Here is a 23,352-nt window from a genome sequence, read left to right on the forward strand (position 1 = left end):
AGCATGTTTTCACAATAAGTTTAGAATACATGCATACATTCTCACATGGATACTTCTGCATTTGCACACATTTTAATGTACTTGCCCGTATGCTGTACACTTGCACTTCAAATGCCTTTTTTTTACCTTAAATTAATGTGACTGAACGTAATGCGAACCCAAACTTTTTGATCGTGAGTTTACAAGAGAGAGTTTATGGGTTGGAAATTGCAATTCAAGTACACAGCACTTGGAAATTGTATAAACGTTTTTATTTATTCCATATTTACTAGGTATTTTCTGGTGCGACTTTTGTCAGTCGAGTGATTTGCGTTGTCTCTTTTGAAACACCAAGCTGAAGTTAGAAGAAAAAAATTGTTTTTTTAAGACTGCAGTTCAAAAAGCAAAGAACGTGGTGATATACTGTGGGTGGTCTGGGAGGATGAAAAGGGGGGGGGTGGGGGAGAGCCTTTACCAGCAGCCACAGTGAATGAAGATTTCTATTTGCACCCTATCCATCCTGCATCTCTCATCTGTCAGACCTGTGCAGATGTTCAGGAAGTCCCGGACCGAAGTGACATGAGTGATCCAGTTTACAGGCGGAGCCTGTAGTTTCTCAACTAAGCCATTTCCAATGACAAGATACAAGTTTTTCGATTGTAAAGCCACACCCACTTGTAGTTTCCACAGTTTTGGTAAAAAAATCGGAGCATCATATTCAGGTAAATACAGTATTTGTGTTCCATAACAATTTCCTATACCTCTAGCCGTGAAGTTTCATTTCTAATGCATGTGATGGCCATGCATGAATTTTTTTGACGTGATGACGTCTTATAAATCGATGAACGCCGGCTGCATGCACGAAAAATTGTCACGTTCCGCCTGAGCCGATAGTGCAAGAACTGGCCAACCACCATGCGAGAAAATCTTCTATAATATCAAACAGGTTAAGACGGGCTTTTTAACTAAATGTTCGTGATTATATTTAAACAAATTATTTAAATTAAATTTGCAAAAAAAGTAAATAATATTTGAAAATTAAAAAGTATGCAATTTTTCATCAATGTTTTCTTATGACGTTATCACGTAAAATTATCGTCCGTAAACCGACTTTACAGACAACCCCCTTTTTTTTCCGTATAATTTTTTTCTCCATTTGAGTATCAATGAACTGTATCCTACAAGTTGACTCATCATTTAGAATGGTCCGGACCACTACTTGGCATCATTGTTTTTCAGATGCTCAATGGGCGATTGATTGTTCCTTTAAACTGAAATGAGCAGCAGATAATGCAGAATCAAAACAATAACGTCAGAGGGATGTGAATGCTCAGGTCGTTATGATTTGCGGTGTGTCAGTAAAAATAAATGTAAATTGTGAAGAACATTCTAGAAGTATTTCCCAACATTATTATTTAACGAGTAGGGACAAAACCAAGATAAAACCAGATAACAGCAAAAAGTGAGTCAACACACAACACTAAAATCTAAGTTAATACAACATACATGAAGCACCGAAATGCAAATAAATCATGAAATTAATCAGGATTTATAACCAAAAAATTAACTTAAATCACAAAAACCCTAATCTTTTAATACAATAAATTCTATAAGTGTAATTTATTTAGCAGGAAATTTGTATCAAAATATATGTTCTAAAAAGATTGAGAAAAATTTAACTTTTTTTTTGTATCTTGCAATTGCTATTGGTAACCCAGTTTGACAATATGCCTGTATTACCTATTTTCAAACACAAACACTTGTCAATTTATTTTTACTGTTCCAAATATTGTACCTAGTTTAAACATTCTTATTAAAAATCATAACATTGTAAAAGTGCAATGTGTATTAGTCAAAATCATTTAAGTGCCATACTATTTGTTTGATAATATGTTATGAATAAATAGAATTCATAAAAAAAAAAAAATGGAACAATAACACCGAAATTGAAAATGAAATCATCCTAAACCTAAAACCATATATGTAATCTCATTCCTAATTTATTTATTTATTTATTTATTTATTTATTTACCAATATGTTACATGCCTACCGACGGCATAAGGCCATGGGTGGCAGGCATGATAAATAAACATAAGAAATTGCATAGACGAAACAACCACATGAAACAAAATGAATAACATCGAGGACAATACCATAATAACACATACACAAGACAACACAGCAGGCAACTAACAGATAAACAAAAATAAGTTCCATAATTATATAAACAACAACAAAGATAATCGAGAACCTGTTTATAAAAAAAAATTACATATGGTAGCCAGGGGCGTAGCCAGGGGGTGGTTTTAGGGGTTCCAACCCCCCCCCCCCCCCCCCTTAGCCCAAATCTTTATTTAAATTTCATATTAAAAATTAATAAAAATTTTTACCATTACAATATTTAAATTTAAGAACCGAAAACTGCTAAAATAGCACTATTTTACACCTTAAAATCCAAATTTTCTCGGGGGAGGACCCCCGGAACCCCCGCTTTTATACGGGGGGGAGGGGGGGCCATGCTTCTTAACACCCCCGATACACAAATCCTGGCTACGCCACTGATGGTAGCATCATTAACCTTAAACATGTTAAATTTAAATTGAGACGAGGAAAATTGTTTCATGTTTGAATTGTTTTTCGACAGAGCCGCGGATGTCTGGGGAGGGGGGTTACGCACCTCGCAGGTTGGCCGCCCTCTGGACGATGGCGTTGACGTCCCGGACGGCCGCCACCAGCTCCTGGTAGTTCTGCAGCCGGATGTGGTAGTCACGCACCAGGTCCCCGTTCAGCTCCTGCAGCCGCGCGTACCACTGCCCCATCCGGTCGCTGCGGCACCAAGTGGCAAGGGGTCGTCCATTAATCACGTAATGTTTTTTTTAGCAAATTTTTAACACCCCCTCCCCCTAGTGATTTATGGTGAGGTTTTAGACTACACTTCCCCCCCCCCCTCAAAAAATATCATGTGTATTTTTTTGGTACCTTACAAAATATTTTTAAAAATTTCAGAATATGGTCTTTAAATATAGGTATAATCTAATTTAATTCTGGAAAATTAAGCACAGTGATAAAAATGTCTAGACATACATTAAGGTTGCAGGTTTATTCTCACTGGCATAAAAATAATAAAGGAAAGGCTTATATGTGATATACGCATGTATTCGGCGCCAAAATCACAGTCTTACTGGCGACTGGCAAGCCGAGCCGGGTGGTTCATGTTGCGGCAGGCGGGCGGGGATATTGTTGCCTGGCTACGGCGAGTCAAGGTCACGCGTTGCTTTTCAGTTTAGTAGAAATCGGGCGAAAAAATAAATACACGTGATATCTCTCTACACCCCCCTCCCCCCTTGTGATATTTCGTGATATTTCGTGATTTTTCCCGACACCCTCCCCCCCCCCCTTTCAAGCCTCACGTGATTAATGGACGATCCCCAACACCCATTACAGTGTTACCGTTTACGATCAGACTGAAGACACGGCTGGAGTATGGTCACAGGGAACCAGTTTTTGTGAGGGATGGGGTCCAGTATAACTGTCATACCAATTATTTCATGGCTCTGAAACTGAATTTTAAAAGACCATTTACCATCATACCAAAACACCTAGAAACCGGAAAAATTCGCGGGTTCAATGACCTCCAGGATAGACTCCATTATCCTCTACACACTCGGGCAAAAGCCAACTGTTCATTGTATTTTGTCATTATTAATATTCTTTTAAATAATTTTTGTGTTAAAGTTGTTTTGCTTTAAAAAAAAAAAGGGGGGTGGGGTTGTCTGTAAAGTCGGTTTACGGACAATAATTTTACGTGATAACGTCATAAGAAAACATTGATAGAAAATTGCATACTTTTTAATTTTCAAATATTATATACAGTTTTTTTTATTTAAATTTAATTTAAATAATTTGTTTAAATATAATCACGAACAATTAGTTAGAATACCCGCCTTAACCTGTTTGATATTATAGAAGATTTTCTCGCACGGTGGCTGGCCGGTTCTTGCACGCTCGGCTCGGGCGGAACGTGACAATTTTTCGTGCGTGCAGCCGGCGTTCATTGATTTATAAGACGTTATCAGATCAAGTCAAAAAAATACTGTTTAACTATATTTTTACTGGTTCTCATTTTTCTGATTAAGTAAATGCATATTTTTAGTATTTTAACATTTTAAGTACTTTATTTTTTTGTTTTAATGTCTATATTTTACATTTGGAGTTATTCAGTAGCTTTACTTATGATTCTAGACATTTGGTATTCTCTGAGTGAAAGAAAGGACGAGAGACAGGTGCGCGATTCGGCGACGCCATGGTTTTTTCAAACTTTTTTCCAAAACCGAGGCTTTCTGGTGCTTTCTGTTTGTATTCTTATGATGGGAAAGTTGCACTCTTGCATTTACCACAGTATTTATCATTACTAAAAAAAGAGAGAGGGACTGGAAAGCAGGCACGGACTACTCTTAGTTTTTCTATAGTGAAATGTGTTGTGATTAGTGGAGTTGTGAAAGCTGTGTTGTGATTGGCCAGTAAGGTCACGTGGCTCCCTCCTCCCTGTGTGGCTGGAGGCTGTGGCGTCATCTCGTTAGTTCTCCGCTCAATGTCGTCTGAATAAGTTGCGTTTGGCAACGGCTCAAGCTAATTAATATAAATTAAGTTACGAACTTAAAGGCCGTGGTCCGGGCTGCGCTGGTAATCAACATAGTTTCGGACATTTATTTAGAATTACTGCGACCAGTCGGTAATCAGCCCACGATGGGGCTTAAATAAATTTTTGCCGCCTCCCCAAGGAAACCTTTGTCCTTGGTTTGTATTGTCGACACCAAGTGACTTCGGGACTTACTGCAACATGTAAAATGTGTAAATGAGTATTAAGAATGTCTTGGACACCGTTAAAATTAATAAACATTCACGTTTTTCGAGCAGGGAAATTATGTTTGTGCTGTGGACTTGTAAACATTGTGTAATGGCGGACAGTGCTCTGTTTTTATGCAAGATCTAAAAAATAAATCTACGTAAAAGGCCTATTAAATCTTTTTCTTCAGTAAATTAACTGCCTCACTAAATTTGTATTCAACTTTGAAATTCAATACGTGAACAAACATTTTTTGACGAAGATTCTAATGATTGATTATTTCTGAAGATTTTTTGTGAACATTGCAGGTCAGGTCATCTTTCAGCCGGGCCAATCTGAGTTCTACCCCTGAGGTTACCAAGCGCGCGATCCAACCGCTGTGCCAGTAACACTCTTTGGAATTTAGGAGAATATGTATAATAACCATTGTAATGCCATTTTTTTTTTTTTTTTTTAGGTATTTTGAAAGTTGCGATTACTTTTTACAAAGACTATTTTAGTTTACCAAACATATTCAAGGGTAGTTTCACCATCATAAATTTTCATTTGGCACACTAACATGTTTAGTATGTCCTTGAATGTTTACTAAAGTGACTACACCTGAGTTTAAGTTGGCTACACGTGGGTCCGCCTTCTTTGTGCCACATTTCCGTTCGTCGACTTCCATTCTATTTTCACGGAAATTACTCCTACCAGATGGCGTTTACCGAGAGTTGAGAAGTTCACACATCAAAAATGTTTAGCGAAAGTGAGTAAATGAAGAAAGTGACGCCAAGCGGAGGGGAGGCATGCCGACACCCACTAGTCGCAGACGATGCGGGCGTCCTCCGCGCGCACCACGAGGCTGCGCACGAGGCCGGCGTGGCCGGCCGTGTCCGCGCCGAGGCGCAGGCGAGCGTCCTTCAGGGCCGAGGCGCGCTCCAGCAGCTGCTCCAGCCGAGCCTCCTCGGCACGGAACTCCCCCGCCACCTGCGAGCGTGCCTTCCATCGTTACAGCTGTCTCTCTCACAGTTCTTTCGCAACATCTTCCAAGTAGGTACACATGTACAAATCAATTCTCTCTCTCTCTCTCTTCATCCCCCCCTCTCTCTCTCTTTATATACACACACATACATACACACACATATATATATATCCCTCTATATAGATGTCTCCATATACATGTATCTCTATAAATCTCCCTCTATATTTCCCTACATACAAAAATTTCTCTGCTCCTATATTTTTCTCCATTTCTCTCCATAACATCCTGTATAACTCCGACACCGTTTGACCGATTGCCATGAAAAGTTGGCCCATCGAAGTGTTTTTTTCACAGAGAAGGTTTTTACTTTTTATGCTATCCATTTTTTCTGCAACTCGCTATAGATGGTGCCGCAGTGCATCAACTTCTACACCATTCAACCAGTCGCCGTGAAAATTGGTAAATTGTGATTTTTACTGTCCTTAATCCTCAGTAACAAACAAATAGTGATTGCAACTGTGATTAGTATTTGGTGAAAGAGTTTAAAATGGAATACCAGAGCTCCTTTTGGGATCAGCTCGGCGGGTAAACAAGAGCGTAGTCAGGGACGAGCCGTGACCCCTCCCCAATCAGATTTTTCTTAGTAACAACGACCCTTATTATTAAACTCAAAATTATGTAAAAATTGCTTAGTTTACGGCCACTGAATACGAAAAATTAGAAAATAGCCTCCCATTTGAACATTTGTTAAAACGTAACTTTGGTACAATTCATTAGACACAAACAAAATTATCTAAATATTTCGAGGTTTTGAAAAAAGCACTCAAAAGAGTCACCTAAAAAATGTGTTTTCGATGTCACCTTCTGAAAGCGGGCCTCCCTCTTGCCTCCCCCCCACAAGTCCTGACCGCGCCCACGGCAGCAGGCGGAAGGACTAGGCCGGGACCAGCACCTGCAGGTGGTCCAGGTTGAGGAAGGAGGCCAGCGACTGTAGCATCTCGCCGGCCAGCCCCGCGTCGTCCGTCCTCACCACCAGGTGGCCGTCGCTGCCCATCGCCACGGCGACGGGCGTGCCCGTGCGCACGCACGCGAAGTCTGCCCTCAGCTCGGGACCCTCCACCTCCACCTCCTTGGGCAGCAGGAAGTGCTGGTTGATCCACAGCGCGATCTGCAGGCGAGATGCGGCGTGTCCACGTTTGCAACTTCTCTCTCCGTTTTCTCTCGTAAGCTTGCTCCACAATTTAACAATCTAGCATAATTTATTTATATTTACTTGTATTCCTATTGTTTCTTGTTCAATAATTTTAAATGTTATTTATTCACTCTTTTCCTAATTCATGTTATATTGATTGTTTCACTGTTTTTTATATTAACTACGGTGTATTGTATTATTTTATTATTATTTTTTTGTTATTTGTGTTATTTATGTGTGTATTTGTTTGGTCTTGTCTTGGTCATTGCTGCTACGTGGTCCACTCGCCTTCCGTGCGTCGGCGTGGATCTGCCTGCCTGCTGTGGTTTCCCCTACTGTTGATGCCGACGGTTTTTGCTTGTTTTCTGCTGTGTTTATATATTTGAGGTTTCTAATGACATACGGTGTAACCAGCAATTGCATATGTCAAAAAAAAAAAAGGAGCACGTGTAACTCAGTAAACTATGCATGTTACAGTTTCTTCTAACAATCCTGCCAATTTTAACATGCCAAATCTCTGAACGAAATATGAAATTTCGTAACAGGCATAGCTAACTATGTGGGAAAAGCAGTAAATGTCTCAACAGTTTTCTCTACGCTGCAGGTTGAACAAGGAGTTAACACGAGCGCGCTGGTAGCAAATATAAAGTCCAAGGCACCCAGAGCTGACTGTATAGGATACCTACATCTGTTTTCTGAAACAAGAGCATTCGCACTGTCTCTGCATAATTCTTTCAGTTCATCTACTATCTCTGTCGGTTCTGTTTTTTTTTTTTTGGGGGGGGGGGGGGGGGGGGGCGAGGAACTAATAATCGCTCAAAGAGGAGAAGAAAAATAATGAGCCCAGCAACATATATATAGCATTGTGCTCTCTTTTGCGTCAGAATTGTTTCACAAAAAAACCGTCGCATTGAAATTCGGCCTTGAAATGTTACCCTCATCACGGTGACCTTGTAAGGGGGGGGGGGGGAAGAGAGGAGGAGTCGAGACCCACGCGCTGCAGGCGCTCGTTGACGTGGCAGGACGCGAAGCCGGCGGGCGGCGGCGCGGCGGCGGCGTCGCTGAGCACGAACATGCTGAAGGCAGGCAGCTGGCGCGTCAGCTCGAACACGTGGAAGTGGGGGCTGCCGCGCGTCCCCACCATCGCCTGCGCAACGACACACCACCTGACCGCGCCGTGCCGGGCCTCTCTTCCACCGTGCGGTAAAACATTCCCCTCCACTGCCTGCAGTGGCGGATCCACAGGTTCACCTCGAAGAGGGCCCTCTAGAATTTCACAATAGCCAGAGAAAAAAATGTCTTATAATTAATAAATTTGTATTTAATCTACTCACACTTACACATAACATCCAACCACCAGATTTTATGATTCTACAAGAAATTCATTAATTATATTAAAATATTTTATTGATTTCAGAAACAATCATAATTGTTGTTGGCAATATTAATGTAGCAGACAACTGGTTTTTTTTTTTTGGGGGGGAGGGGGGCGCACTTGCCCTTGGTGCCCCCCCCCCCCCCCCCCCCCCCCACCCTGGATCCACCACTGACTGCCTGCGTGCTTGTGTGAAAGGCATGACTCTCTTTTTTTCTTTGCCTTCATTCAACGTGAATCTACTTTTTTATTTTTTACTAGGTGTGTGCAGAAGAAGATGACTGTGGCAGCTGTCACACTGTCAGATAAACTCTGCAGGCGACAGTTAATACCCTGGGGCAGGGGTCGGCAGACTTCCGAATGAGATGACCCGAATATTAAGTAAATACTAGATTCTCCAATTTTTTAAACAGCCACAACATGTATTTTCTCTGTATCTACAAAGAATTTTAACGAGGGGGGGGAAAAAAAGATAAAATTAAAATATTTTATTTAACAAATTCAACATAGAAGGTCCTAAAAATAAAAGCTACTTAAGAAAAAACACACATAAACATAAAAAAAAAAATGGTAGTCATTATTAAAGCTCTACTGATGAATCCAAAGAAAACCTAAATTATATTAATTAATTAACTATTAAAATTAAAAAGCAGATGGGCGACTGAGGCAGAGATGGTAGCGGAAAGAGCATGCAGGTTGAGGACATGCCCTGTGTTTGTGCCGTTCCATTTAATTCGGCAATTTTTTTTTTTGTGCTGTGGCAGCATAGGGATTGTAGAGCCGTAAAATCCTACAAAAAGAGCCACATGCGGCTCGTTAGCCACGGTCTGCCGACCCCTGTGCTAGCACTGTGTATTATCTACCCGAGAACCACACTGACAGATCTAACCTTGTAATAACAGCTTGACTGGTTCTCTCACTGTGAAAAAATGCAACTACCCGACACAGTCATCTGTAACTACTACAGTGCATTAAATATTGTGTACTTCTTTAAGAAAAATTTTTTCGGAATCTTAAAAGAAATTTAATTTTCCAGATGAAGAAGTCGAAGATAATTTACCTTAATTTCTACTTTGACTCACTGAAGCTTCACACATTCCTACCACTTCTACACGTTCATGCAGTTCACAACAAAATGGGAAGTGTAAAAAGGAAGCTTTACTGCAAACAGTGACTGGACCGCTTACAATTTTTTCTTCTTCAAAACATGTTAAAAATAACTCAGTCGAGAACAATATTTGTTTATACGAAAGAAAGTTGAGTCACTTCCTCTAGTTTATCAGTTTCAACTGAAATAATTTTTTTTATTATATTCAGTTATTTATGTCACTTTCGTTTTCCGAATAATTGATTAATATTAATACAGTATATGTAATTTAAATAACTTTAACTACAGATAAACCAATTTAGGTACTATTTATATTTAATATTTGTATTTATTTTTATTATTATATGATATTTAAAATGCAGAAATGTTTACTTATATTTTGTGTATTAAAATTTATTATCAGCAAAAATCTTAAAAATAATTTAAATACAAATTTGTAATAACATTGGTCATTTAGATTTAAGTAGGTTTTTAAACTCCTAATGGTGACCGTTTAAACAGAATTTAAAAATGTTAGTTTTATTTATAAAAACAAAATTTGTGTATATTGTTTTGTGTTTTGTCTTTTTGTGTGTGTCAAAATAATATAATTATATACATATTTTGTACATAATTAAAATTTCCAGTCCTTTTCAAACATTACCAACTTATACATCTCAAAGCATTAGTGTGAAACTGTGAGATGGCAACAGCTATGGAAGTGAGTAAATCAACAAAATAAGCAAGCAATCACCTTTATGTGGATGTCGATCGCAACGTTCTTTGGTGGGTACAGAACAACGTCCACTTTCGAGTCCACTTCCGAGTCCCTGGGATGTACCACGTACGTTTCACCTTTGAAGATTCCTTCCGCAAACACCATCACAGTGCGGATGATGGTCTCGTTGTTCGTTGCCATTGTGATCTTTACACCCGGCTGCGACAGAGTTCAATTCCCGGTCAAACCACAACTCCATTGCATAAGCTTGGATGGATGCTAGAATTTCATCTTTTTTGAACAAAGTTTTGAAAAAAATATATTACTTTTATAAAAGAGTTTATTAAAAATTATTAATCTTGAACCTTATCAATTTATTCTAAACGTTTAAACAATATGGTGTAACCTCAGTATCAATACCTTACCTTACCTTTAAGGATAGGTAGTTCACTTTAAAGTAGACATTTTTAGATCCCCACAAAAAACAGTTCATTTTAAAGTACTTTGTGCATTAGTACTTAAGTACTAACCCTGACTGAGACTTCACTTTATAAACATGTTCTGAGTGGACAAATATGAAGGTACAGCGAAATATCTCTAATCATATTCTATGATTCGGCACATTTCATAAACCGGCACCTAGTTGCATTACCGTACTCGTAATGTATGAGGTTTTTACCACTCAGTGTTCATCATCTACTGTTGGTTTCAATTTCAGTACAGGGCTTGCTGTTTTCTAGCGAGTAACCTTTCATATTTCCAAACTCGGTATTCCCATTAAAACTACAATGGTGTTCGATCTTCTAGCAAAATAAAAATCCCACTCACCGGCATAGTGTCAGTTCCTTTGCCGACCGATATTCCTGTTTGCAAACGTGTTTTGGCCTGAAAAATTTAAATAATTAACATACTTTAAAGACACATCCGCGACAACTGACATAGTATAAGTTACACAGAAATTAAAAATTGGTGATGGCAACAATTTTCACACTAATTTTGGCAATTTTTAGGAGAAAAACCTGACTTTAATATTTCTTATAAAATACTGAGAAATCACTTCCAAATACTCAGATTACTGCAAAATCGAAAATTAAAAAAAAAATTGCCAACATTTTAAATTAAAAGAATAGGTCCAAAAATTGCATGAAAACAATGAAATTGTTTGCACATAGTTATGTGTCGTTCGTGAACAATCTGTTCAAAATGAACTAAGCTTTGATAGAATGAAAGCAGCTATTGCCATTACATACATGGTTCGTACACTCTTGAGCAGTTAAAAATTAAGGAGTTGTAAGGACCGCTTTACTTCATCACCTTCACCACTATCAAAAGGTACAAAACTATTTGTAATAACACAAATGTAACACAAGAAAATAACAATGTTAAATAGTAAATACAAAATTATTTAGTTGGTTGGTTTAATTCTAACAATAAGCCCTTATTGTTCAGAATTATCTCTAAAACACATCTAATCCAAGCAGTGTATCTGATTTTGTACCCCAACCATTTACTATGATCACTAATTATAATTATATTTACTTTAAAAGTTCTAAAACAATAAAACACACCTCTTTAGTTTAAAGGAGAGATACAACTATGAAAAACCTAATCAAAATTTTTTTTTGTATATAAACTCTAAACATGTGGTCTGAAATTTGCCTATTGTACTGGGCATTCACAAAGCATTGTTTGCTTGCTGCCTAGTCGGAAACCAAAGAAAATGTAAAATACCCACATTTTTCCATTATTTGCAAGCTATCAGTCATTAACGAGTTTTTAAGGATTCTTAGAGAAATTCAAGGACTTTTACAAACCCTTAAATAATTTAAGGCAAGTTAAGGACTTTTCAAGGAAAAAAAAGGGGCGTATGAACTCTGTAATAGTGGAATGTCATGAAATAGGCGGGTAGGACTCCAGAGTTTCAGAGTTCTGCAGTGCCGCTTTTCTTCATTACGTGATTACTTTTCCTGCACCACAATTTTAAAGTTAGGTACTGAAAAGTTATCTTCCCCATTTGATTATAGCAATACAATCCACATGCAGCCCTATGGCTAGTTGAGAGGTGAGGGGGCGGCATAGTGCTGCTAAAAACATCACCTTGCTCTTTCCACCCAGCACAGCTTTCAAGTATACTTGATTCTCATCTGAACGAGAAAAAAATTATAAAAGCTATCTTTTTCCTTCTTTTTTGGCCTGCATTACCTATGACCTCGGATGAATCCAGGATTATTCCGGCAGATTCGCCTGTGCATGAGCACTCACTCACATTCTCCAAACTGACCATTTCTACACTCACATAATTTTCCTCATGAAATTCCTCCCAAAAAATAACTGGAAAGCTGACCTCTACTAGTAACCTGTGTCGCATTACGTGCCAGTGACAGTGGAGCTAAGCTTACAACACTGTGGCAGCTTGTCGCAGGCTGGCCGCAGTTTCAAATGGCGATTCTTAAGGGGTCCGCCTCGTCAGGGGTGTAGGTGTGTTAGTGAGGCGGGATGATAAGCGCGACGCTCGGTGGTGCTTCCAGCGCGGTATAGCCTCTAAGCGCAAGTCTCTGAACTGGCGCACATTCGTCTCGTCGTCACAGGATAACTGTGAATTTTGAGCGGTGACCGTAACATTATATGGCGGAGAAATGAAGATAAAGGTGTTATGCAAGCCCCTTAAGTGCTTTCAAGAATCTGTACAGATTGTTTTATGCCTAAAAATTACTCTGGAAACACGCGTTTTAGCCATTTTAACGCTTCTAAAAATACAGTTTAAAAACTTAATCCGAAATTAAAAGTACTTTTCGGCCCTCAGCGAACTCTTAAATGATATTTGTAAATGGGCCCCACTCGGATATCTTAAGTAGTTTTCAAATCGCGTAGTTTTTCCTGAAGCTCTGCACACCGTATGTGTGCCCAGGTAGGCGGGCCCCTTAAGGGGCATTAAGCATTGAGTTTTACCCGGTCGCTCTGGCATCCTCGGCAGACTCACTCTCGGCTCATCCAACCCGCACACTCGCCGGAACGCACCTGCCCGCGGAAGTACAGTCGTCCCACCAACCGGGAGGAGAGGGGAGCCACTCACGGGTATGGAGCCGACCTCCCTGTCGGCAGAGTGGTCTGGCCCCGAGTAGTTCCGCAGCTCCAGGAGCAGCTGCTGCTTGCGCGACAACAGCTCGCGCACGGCGTCCTGGTCCGGGGCCCGAGGGGCCGCCCGCGCAGCTTGGCCCTGCGCGCTGTACCCGCGCACTGCAGCAAGCACGGCGCACGCCACCCTCCACCTCTGCCGCACGTGTCGACACACCTCTACCTCTGCTGCACGTGTCGACACACCTCTACCTCTGCTGCACGTGTCGACACACCTCTACCTCTGCTGCACGTGTCGACACACCTCTACCTCTGCTGCACATGTCGACACACCTCTACCTCTGCTGCACATGTCGACACACCTCTACCTCTGCCGCACGTGTCGACACACCTCTACCTCTGCCGCACATGTCGACACACCTCTACCTCTGCCGCACATGTCGACACACCTCTACCTCTGCTGCACGTGTCGACACACCTCTACCTCTGCCGCACGTGTCGACACACCTCTACCTCTGCTGCACGTGTCGACACACCTCTACCTCTGCTGCACGTGTCGACACACCTCTACCTCTGCTGCACGTGTCGACACACCTCTACCTCTGCTGCACGTGTCGACACACCTCTACCTCTGCTGCACGTGTCGACACACCTCTACCTCTGCTGCACGTGTCGACACACCTCTACCTCTGCCGCACGTGTCGACACACCTCTACCTCTGCCGCACGTGTCGACACACCTCTACCTCTGCCGCACGTGTCGACACACCTCTACCTCTGCCGCACGTGTCGACACACCTCTACCTCTGCCGCACGTGTCGACACACCTCTACCTCTGCTGCACGTGTCGACACACCTCTACCTCTGCTGCACGTGTCGACACACCTCTACCTCTGCTGCACGTGTCGACACACCTCTACCTCTGCCGCACGTGTCGACACACCTCTACCTCTGCTGCACGTGTCGACACACCTCTACCTCTGCTGCACGTGTGAACACACCTCTACCTCTGCTGCACGTGTCGACACACCTCTACCTGTGCTGCACGTGTCGACACACCTCTACCTCTGCTGCACGTGTCGACACACCTCTACCTCTGCCGCACGTGTCGACACACCTCTACCTCTGCCGCACGTGTCGACACACCTCTACCTCTGCCGCACGTGTCGACACACCTCTACCTCTGCCGCACGTGTCGACACACCTCTACCTCTGCCGCACGTGTCGACACACCTCTACCTCTGCTGCACGTGTCGACACACCTCTACCTCTGCTGCACGTGTCGACACACCTCTACCTCTGCTGCACGTGTCGACACACCTCTACCTCTGCCGCACGTGTCGACACACCTCTACCTCTGCCGCACGTGTCGACACACCTCTACCTCTGCCGCACGTGTCGACACACCTCTACCTCTGCTGCACGTGTCGACACACCTCTACCTCTGCTGCACGTGTCGACACACCTCTACCTCTGCTGCACGTGTCGACACACCTCTACCTCTGCCGCACGTGTCGACACACCTCTACCTTTGCTGCACGTGTCGACACACCTCTACCTCTGCTGCACGTGTGAACACACCTCTACCTCTGCTGCACGTGTCGACACACCTCTACCTCTGCCGCACGTGTCGACACACCTCTACCTCTGCTGCACGTGTCGACACACCTCTACCTCTGCTGCACGTGTGAACACACCTCTACCTCTGCTGCACGTGTCGACACACCTCTACCTCTGCTGCACGTGTCGACACACCTCTACCTCTGCCGCACATGTCGACACACCTCTACCTCTGCTGCACGTGTCAACACACCTCTACCTCTGCCGCACGTGTCGACACACCTCTACCTCTGCTGCACGTGTCGACACACCTCTACCTCTGCCGCACGTGTCGACACACCTCTACCTCTGCTGCACGTGTCGACACACCTCTACCTCTGCTGCACGTGTCGACACACCTCTACCTCTGCTGCACGTGTCGACACACCTCTACCTCTGCTGCACGTGTCGACACACCTCTACCTCTGCCGCACGTGTCGACACACCTCTACCTCTGCCGCACGTGTCGACACACCTCTACCTCTGCTGCACGTGTCGACACACCTCTACCTCTGCTGCACATGTCGACACACCTCTACCTCTGCCGCACGTGTCGACACACCTCTACCTCTGCTGCACGTGTCGACACACCTCTACCTCTGCTGCACATGTCGACACACCTCTACCTCTGCCGCACGTGTCGACACACCTCTACCTCTGCTGCACGTGTGAACACACCAGTCACAATCATATACCTCGATATTCATAGTCTAAACTTTAACTCCTTTCGGCAAACAAATAGACGTATCAGTTAATATTGTTTCTTATAACTACTCATAGATTTGTAATTTTTAATTAATTACGTATGTTGAAAAATGTATAAATTAGTTATAAGAGTTAAATTAAATAATATAAATTAAATATGTTCATAAGCAACAAAAATACCCACACACAAATTCACTACAAAAAAATAACACCTCAAAGCAACCTTCAATACTTAAGATTGCTGATAAAAGTAATTTCAAGATAGACAGAAAAATAAAAATATCTCATTCCTTTGTGAACTTAATAGTTTTTGTTACAATCTCCCACAAAATTCTACGTGTTATTTAAAAGAAAGTATGAAATTATACCTTGTACGGTAATATACATATTTTGTAACATCTATTTTTAAATAAATCCTCTATAACAAACGCACACACACAAAAAAATTCAGTTCCTTCAGTTTTACTTTAGTAGTGATACATTGCCGAGGGACGTAAATAGAGGGGTGCTGAACTGGCAGAGTATTTTTACTGTAGATATTTGCTTGAATACCAGTGTTAGAAAACAAAAAAAAAAAAAAAAAAATTGTCGGAGGGCAGATGAACTGAATTATTTGTACTGAAAATTACAATACATTTTTATCTTAAAATATTTAAGAACTGGTATTTTTCACGTTAATAGCCAACATGCGATGAATTAAAAAAGAAAAAAAAGATTGCAAATAAATCTTTTTATTTGCCATCCAAGTTGAATATGTGGTGGCCATATGAGGTGCTGTCGGGCAAAGGTTTTGGTTTGCCCCCTGAGTGTAAACCAGTCTAGTCACACGGCTACTGCCGAAGACGGAAGATGGGAGATGAAGTGAGCAACGTGCGTGCACAAGACATAAGTACCTGACACAGGGTTTTCCCCCCCCCCCCCTTTTCTTTTTTGACCCAGCGCTCTTAACCGAAGCCCTACCGCCCTGGGACCCCCATGGGCATTGAGGCGGATCACGCCGCATATGCACCCGGGAAGGGCGTTAGAGCTTTGGGCTATACACAGGGGCTGAGGCTACCCATCCCAGCATATGTACCACCTGCGGCCCCCTCAGCTGAAGACAAGACGAGACAAGGGGACTAAGTGTGGAGCCACGGCGCACCTTCGCCCTGCACGGAGCAGCAGAGCAGGTCGAGGCAGCCCAGGGTGCGGTAGTCGCCGCGGGCCAGGCCCGCCACGGCGTCGCCCACGTTGTCCTTGAAGACCACCTCGCCCGTGCGGCTGCTGCGAGCGTCCACCTTGCCGTTGGACCAGCCCGTCACCAGCTCCTCCACGCCGTCCCCGTCCACGTCAAACGCCAGCACGGCTGCCGCCGTGTTCTTCGACTGCAACCACCCCCCCTCGGCGCGTCACGCTCGCGACCTCCGGCGAGAGTCGCCCTGCTTTGTCCTCCCCACTGCCGACATTCACTCATCATTCCACATCAATCAGTTCCAATAAAAAAAATCCTTACTGCAGCAATTTTATTTACTAAAAGGCTTTAAAATTTTAAATGAATAGGTAATAAAATATACAAAGAACCTACTAAAAGTGGAGCGGGCAGGTACCTAATTTAATTAACAGGGATTTTTTTAATAGCACAACACTGTGTCTAACCCTTTTTCCCTTCAGTTGGGCCTGAAGACACACTTGAAAGTATATATATATACAACACAAAAAAAAACATAATCAACATTGAAACCGAAAAAATAGATAACGAGGAAAATCTCAATGTGAACGGCTGGCGTGGTAGATTTCAGACAACGAACCATCACCTCCCTGTTACTAACATACATAAACACAACAAACAAACATACAGGTAATGGCAAACAGCCTATGTTTACGGTAACTAGGTATTCCTGACATTATGAGAAGCAAATATTTTCAGATGCTAGTATGAAATAAGTCAGTAACAAGTTCACAACAAATTTCTAGCTTAAAAAAAACTAATCGATGGACATTGTTTATGACTTTTTTTTAATCTTAATCAAAATTGTGTAATCCTAAAAATAATTGTTTTTAAAGTAGCGTGTCCTCAAATAATTGGCAGCATAATTTTACGCTCTTCTATTTCCCCGCAACTACTACAATGGTATTATTCATAGATGAACTCTAGAAATTAATATTTTTAATGTATGAAAATGGAAACTTCATGAATGAAATGAAATGTTTCCCGCATCGCCGTGCGTCTCGGCGGTGTGGCACACGAGGCTGGCGACCTCACCTTGACCCGCCACAGACGCTGCAGCTGCTCGTAGACGCCCACCGTCCCGTTGGCCAGCCCGTAGCCGAACACCGCGTTCCTGAACGAGGCCAGCGACGTGACAGCGTCCGTCTCGGTCAGCTCGCTCACGATGTGGTCGTTCTTGAACACGCGGATGTCGAAGTCCTCCGAGCCGACCACCAGCTGCGACATGCGATCCGTGCCGCGACTGTCACTCGGCACGGACAAGACTGTACGGTGAATTCATTAACGTAGAAATAACACCCGAATAAACTTTTCAATGCACCATCAAACACATTAACGTAGAAATAACACATGAATAAACTTTTCAATGCACCATCAAACACTGAAATGCAAGTTAATACACCATAATGCATAGAAGTTCAACCAAAATCATGTAATTACTCAGCTTTTTAGCAAAACATATTTTATATCACATGAATTTTAAATTTAATATATTAAATTAAATTCAATGAACTTAATATTGTCAGCATTAAGTTTGTATCAAAATATATCTAAATAGATTGGAGAAAAAAAATTAATTTTACCTTGTCTGAGCGTGCATATCTTATCAGTAACTATTTTTTACATTTATAAAGTCTGCATTTTCCACTTGCAGATCTATTTTTATCCCAAATAGACCAAAACATACAATTTACAAATTATTTTATTGTAAAAAGTGCACCATATGTTAGTCAAAATGGCACTTTAGGTAAAATTAGTATTAAGAAATATCTGAGTATATTATTTGTTGAAACACATACTATCTTCATGAATACAATTAATTTATAAATATAAACCAAAATATCCTTCTTATAAAATGAAATTGCTTTAAAAATAAAACCATAAACTCTTATGCCTATCGACTGGTCAGCATGGACCACATAATAATGAAAGAGTCATAATTATGACATAAAAAAGTTTTTGCAATACAGTTAAACTTTGTCCATCCGAACTAACTGGGACCGAAGTCAATAAGGACAATCAAAAATCTGGATAATCCGGGTGTAACAAGCAAAAAACAAAATCCTTAACTAAACAGATTTGATGTTTATTAGAATAAAAACCAAAATTTTGTAACAACAATACATAGTATGCATGCCCGGTAATGTTTCAAGATTTAAAAAAAATATATAAAAATAACTTTCCCAGAATGTGAACGCCCTGATAAATAACAGCATGCTTGAAACTCTTCAATATTAATAATGCACACGTACAAGCCACTAATCTCACTATGTGTTGAAAGAGTCACAATGGGGGGGAAAGATACTAAGCTAAATTTCAACAGTGGCGTAGCAAGCGGGTGGCAGGGATGGCCCCCACCAGGGGCGCCGGAGCAGGGGGGGGGGGGACACTGCCGTGACGGTTTCGTGGTTACTGAACCCTCCTCTTCTCTTTTAATCCAAGAGGGGGCGCCATTTTCAAATTCGGCCAGGAGAACCAGTCACCTTAGCTACGCCACTGAATTTCAATAACGCCTTAAGCATGCCACGAACACGGAAAGTCATCGGAGGCTCACAAAGACACACCAGCGATGCCTGGACAGGAATCGTCCACGCCCCACGGAGGAGCCGAGCCAGCACGCAAGTCGAGCGGCCCGCGGGGCACCTCACCTCGTTCTGGCCGTCCTGGTCGAAGTCGAGCAGCGCCAGGGAGCACACGTTGTCGCCGGTTACGCTCCAGAAGACGTCGTCGCCCTTGTGGTCGAAGCCCTGCAGGGAGCAGTTGCCCCCCACGAGGGCCAGAGGGACCGGGCTGGCCCCCAGCCGCCCCACCGCCACCGCGTTCGCCCCGTCCGCAACCTGCCGCACACACATACCACAACTTACAACTACATACTTCTATAATTGAAAAAATTCAACCCCTAAGAGGTGAAAAAGGAATAAGTATATTAAAAAAATTAAAAATTATATATCCAAATTTTATCAAGCACTAGCTGCCCGACCCGGCTTCGCACGGTTGTATTAATGCGGGGAAAAAATGAGACCAAATCTTTTATTTACAGTTATAATAAATGAAATAAAATGAAAATTAATTAATTTTGACAAAAACTTAATACAATGCTTTGTAATGTACCGAAGAAAAAACGAATAGCACCGATGGTTTCCCGACTCTCGAGCACGCAACGTTGTCATGGAGACGAAGTGCCCACTGTTTCCCGGGCTTAAACACCAATCAACATTGATGATCAGTTTATTATTAATTATAAATTATTAAGACCATTAATCAAAATAAAAACTATCTTATCTCTCAAGTTGGAAAAAATTACACATAAATGCCAATTTTCATCGAAATCGGTTGACTTGGTAAAGAGTTCACTGGAAACAAACATCAGGACACTGGATTTATATATATTAAGATTATAAATGATTTTGAGTACCAATAAAGACCATTCGTAAACTCCCATCCAAAAATTTTATATTTTGCAAAAATCAACCTGTAAGGGGTGAAAAAGAAAAAAAAATTTAAAAATTAATAATTATGTCTCCGAATTTAATCAAGCATAATGAATGATTTTGGGGGTACCAATAATAAACATACAAAAACTTAAAATTTTTTTTATAATTTTGTGAAATTAAACCCCTAAAGTGTGAAAAAAATGAAGTATGTTTTAAAAATTAATAATTATATCTCCAAATTTGATTAAGTTTAATGATTGATTTTGGGTACCAATATTGAACATAAGAAAACTTACAACCACAATTTTTATACTTTGTGTAATTCAATCCCTAAACTGTCCCACAACAATCCTCACATTAGCTCACTTCATTTGGTTGATTCAGTATGCATATCCATTGCTTCAAGTTTACTTTTTAAATTTAATTTACTATTGTTTTATTACTTAATATTTCAGGTCATGGTGGAGCTCACGATTCAGTGGTATAGGAACAACATTATTTTAGTATTACAAATTTATTTTATAAAAATTTAATGAAGGTGTATTTAATAGTAATTTTATTATATTCAGTACATCAATTCACATTCTGTTTACAGACACACAGTATTAAATTGTGGCATGATGAACCTCCATGAGAAAGATTTATAATTCCTTCCTGTTCTAAAACCAGTTTAAAGGAGCACTGTCAGTCAATGACTTAACAACTAAACACTGAAGAAACACACAGATACATAAGCACTACAATAGATATTTTTTTGTACTTTTTAAGTTTAGAAATAATATCTTTGCAATGCTGAACAAGATTTTAATTAATAGTAATATTATGAAAAGCGATGAAATTAAGTAGAGACAAGATTTTATTTTATATATATTTTTTTAAAAAGGCCTATTTCATTTAATACATATTATGAACTCTGTTTATTCATAAAGATAGCACCATTTTCAACAAATATGACACTTATTTTTTTATGATACTTGCTTCACCAAAACAGTGTCATTTTGCATGATACATGTTGCACTTTTACAATATAATAATTTGTATTAAGCATGTCAAACTACCAGAAACAATACAACAATAAATTAGCAAGTACGTATATGTGAGTTTGAAAAATGTACCTATGTCATCATGTAAAAAATTAGTTACTAACAACAGTTGCAACGTCAAGAAAATACCAATTTTTCCAATCTATTTAGTAGGTACATACATTTTGGTACTAACTCCATGCTAAATAATTTACACTCACTGAACTCAATATATTACAGGATTACATTTTTGTATTCTAAATTGAGTTTTGATTTAATACGTTAATTAATTTCATTATTTTTGTTGCCTTTTTGGTGCTTTGTGGTGTAATAACTGGCACTTCGATGTTACGTGGTGCATTAACATGCTTTTCTGTGTTATTTCTGTTTTATCCCAATCCACCATATGATCTTGTATCTACTTATGAGACATTAATGAATTACACTAGGTTAAATAAAATGAAAATATATGGCTTGGTAATTAATAAAACATTTCGAAGACATGTTTTCAATTCCCTGAGTTTCCGCTGTTTTTCAGATTCTCCCTGTATCTGTGGGAATCCTGCAATAATTATCAAAAGAAGCCAGAGACTAGAATTTTTTTTTGTTTTTGACGTGACGTCTAATAAATCGATGAACGCCGGCTGCACGCACGAAAAAGTGTCCCACCACGGATGTCCCACTACGGATGTGTCCTGTTTGCTCATTGTACGCATGTGTGGCATCTCTCTTCATGCTCATTGTACGCATGCGTGGCATCTTTCTTCCACTCGATTGGAACAACCATCAATTTGACTTTTCAATCATATTTTTGTCGTTTGAATTATTAATATTATGTAATTTAACGTTTGTCCACCGATTTTCAGCACAATCGGTACGGTTATTTAAAAGTAATGATGAATATTCAAATACGTTTTTAACCAACAATGGTGTTTTACAGTTACACATAATAATTCAAATTACACCCGGGATCTTTTGCACAATGTTTTAAAAACTTTGTAACACATTATAAATAAGTTTGGTGTATTTCAGATGTGTATTTGTTATCAAATCGTGTTATAAAAACGAAATAATATTATTCCCCTACCCTGAAAAAAAATTTTATAAATGTATATATATCATTTGAAACTACGAATTTCCATGTATGGCCACGTGGCCGTGCGGTCAGCATCGCAAACTTCCAAACCAAAGGATGTCGGTTGGAATCCTGGCAGGTGTACATTTTTTTTTGTACTTGTAAAAATAAATACGGCGCACGCAACATTTCAATAGTAATAAATATATTTGAATTAATGAATGCAAATAAAAGTAAATTTATTAATTAAATTGTACATTTCATTTCACTCCTTTGTATCCATACAAAATAGTGATAATTTAATAAAAATGATTCAAATTTAAAAAAAAATTCTTCCTCAAAGAATATAATATTTTTAATGCCTAAATGGTTTGGTTGCAAAAGCCTATTACGTCTCAGTCTCAGACCAAATATGATATTTCATTTTCTTCTGGATCAATCATTTAATCAATGTTTTGTTATGAAGTTGTCACGTTAAACTATCATCCGTAAACAACTTTACAGAGAACCAATATATATATATATATATATTTTTTTTTTTTTTTTTTTTTTACGATTTGAAGTAGTAGCGTTGGCGATATCTTCCGAGCTTTATAAACAACCGCGATTTTCTCGCACTGGTTGCGTGTTGTGTCGTAACATTTACTGCGTTGTTTATGGACCTGGTTCAACTTATTAGGGATGTTAGTGACCTACGAGACACCCCTGTGTATCTCTAATGGCATGTGCACCTCTTCGTAATGTACTGATTCAGTATAAATGTTATAAACAGAAAAAATTGGTTGTCTGTAAAGTCCGTTTACGGACGATAGTTTAACGTGACGTCATAACGAAACATTTGATGAAATGATTGCATACTTTTATGAATAAAATTGAATCATTTTTATTGAATTATCACTATTTTGTATGGATACAAAGAGGGAGTGAAATGAAATCTACAATTTAATTGATAAATTTACTTTTATTTGCACTAATTAATTCAAATATGTTTATTACTTTAACAAACAAATTATTTTAACCATAACTTTTATACATGTTTGCTATATAACTTCTTCCAATCTGTGTTAATCTGTT

At 40.2% G+C, this 23,352-nt stretch overlaps 1 protein-coding gene across 6 annotated transcripts in view; it reads right to left on the minus strand.

The window, feature by feature from the left end:
* Positions 1–23,352, minus strand: part of LOC134534285 (Bardet-Biedl syndrome 2 protein homolog) — a 32,383-nt gene that overhangs the window by 3,260 nt on the left and 5,771 nt on the right. For 5 of the 6 annotated variants that reach the window (XM_063372606.1, XM_063372604.1, XM_063372605.1 and 2 more), the window contains exons 4-13: positions 19,396–19,584; positions 17,783–17,965; positions 16,682–16,904; positions 13,236–13,399; positions 10,991–11,047; positions 10,199–10,381; positions 7,977–8,129; positions 6,743–6,958; positions 5,629–5,795; positions 2,658–2,806 (exon numbers count right to left, since the gene is read on the minus strand). In XM_063372606.1, coding sequence (XP_063228676.1) covers positions 2,658–2,806; positions 5,629–5,795; positions 6,743–6,958; positions 7,977–8,129; positions 10,199–10,381; positions 10,991–11,047; positions 13,236–13,399; positions 16,682–16,904; positions 17,783–17,965; positions 19,396–19,584 — 1,684 coding nt within the window. The remainder of the gene's footprint in view (positions 1–2,657; positions 2,807–5,628; positions 5,796–6,742; positions 6,959–7,976; positions 8,130–10,198; positions 10,382–10,990; positions 11,048–13,235; positions 13,400–16,681; positions 16,905–17,782; positions 17,966–19,395; positions 19,585–23,352) is intronic. The other variant, XM_063372608.1, reaches the window with a different exon arrangement.

This window comes from Bacillus rossius, chromosome 7, assembly GCF_032445375.1.
Source record: "Bacillus rossius redtenbacheri isolate Brsri chromosome 7, Brsri_v3, whole genome shotgun sequence".
Classification (NCBI taxonomy): Eukaryota; Metazoa; Arthropoda; class Insecta; order Phasmatodea; family Bacillidae; genus Bacillus; species Bacillus rossius.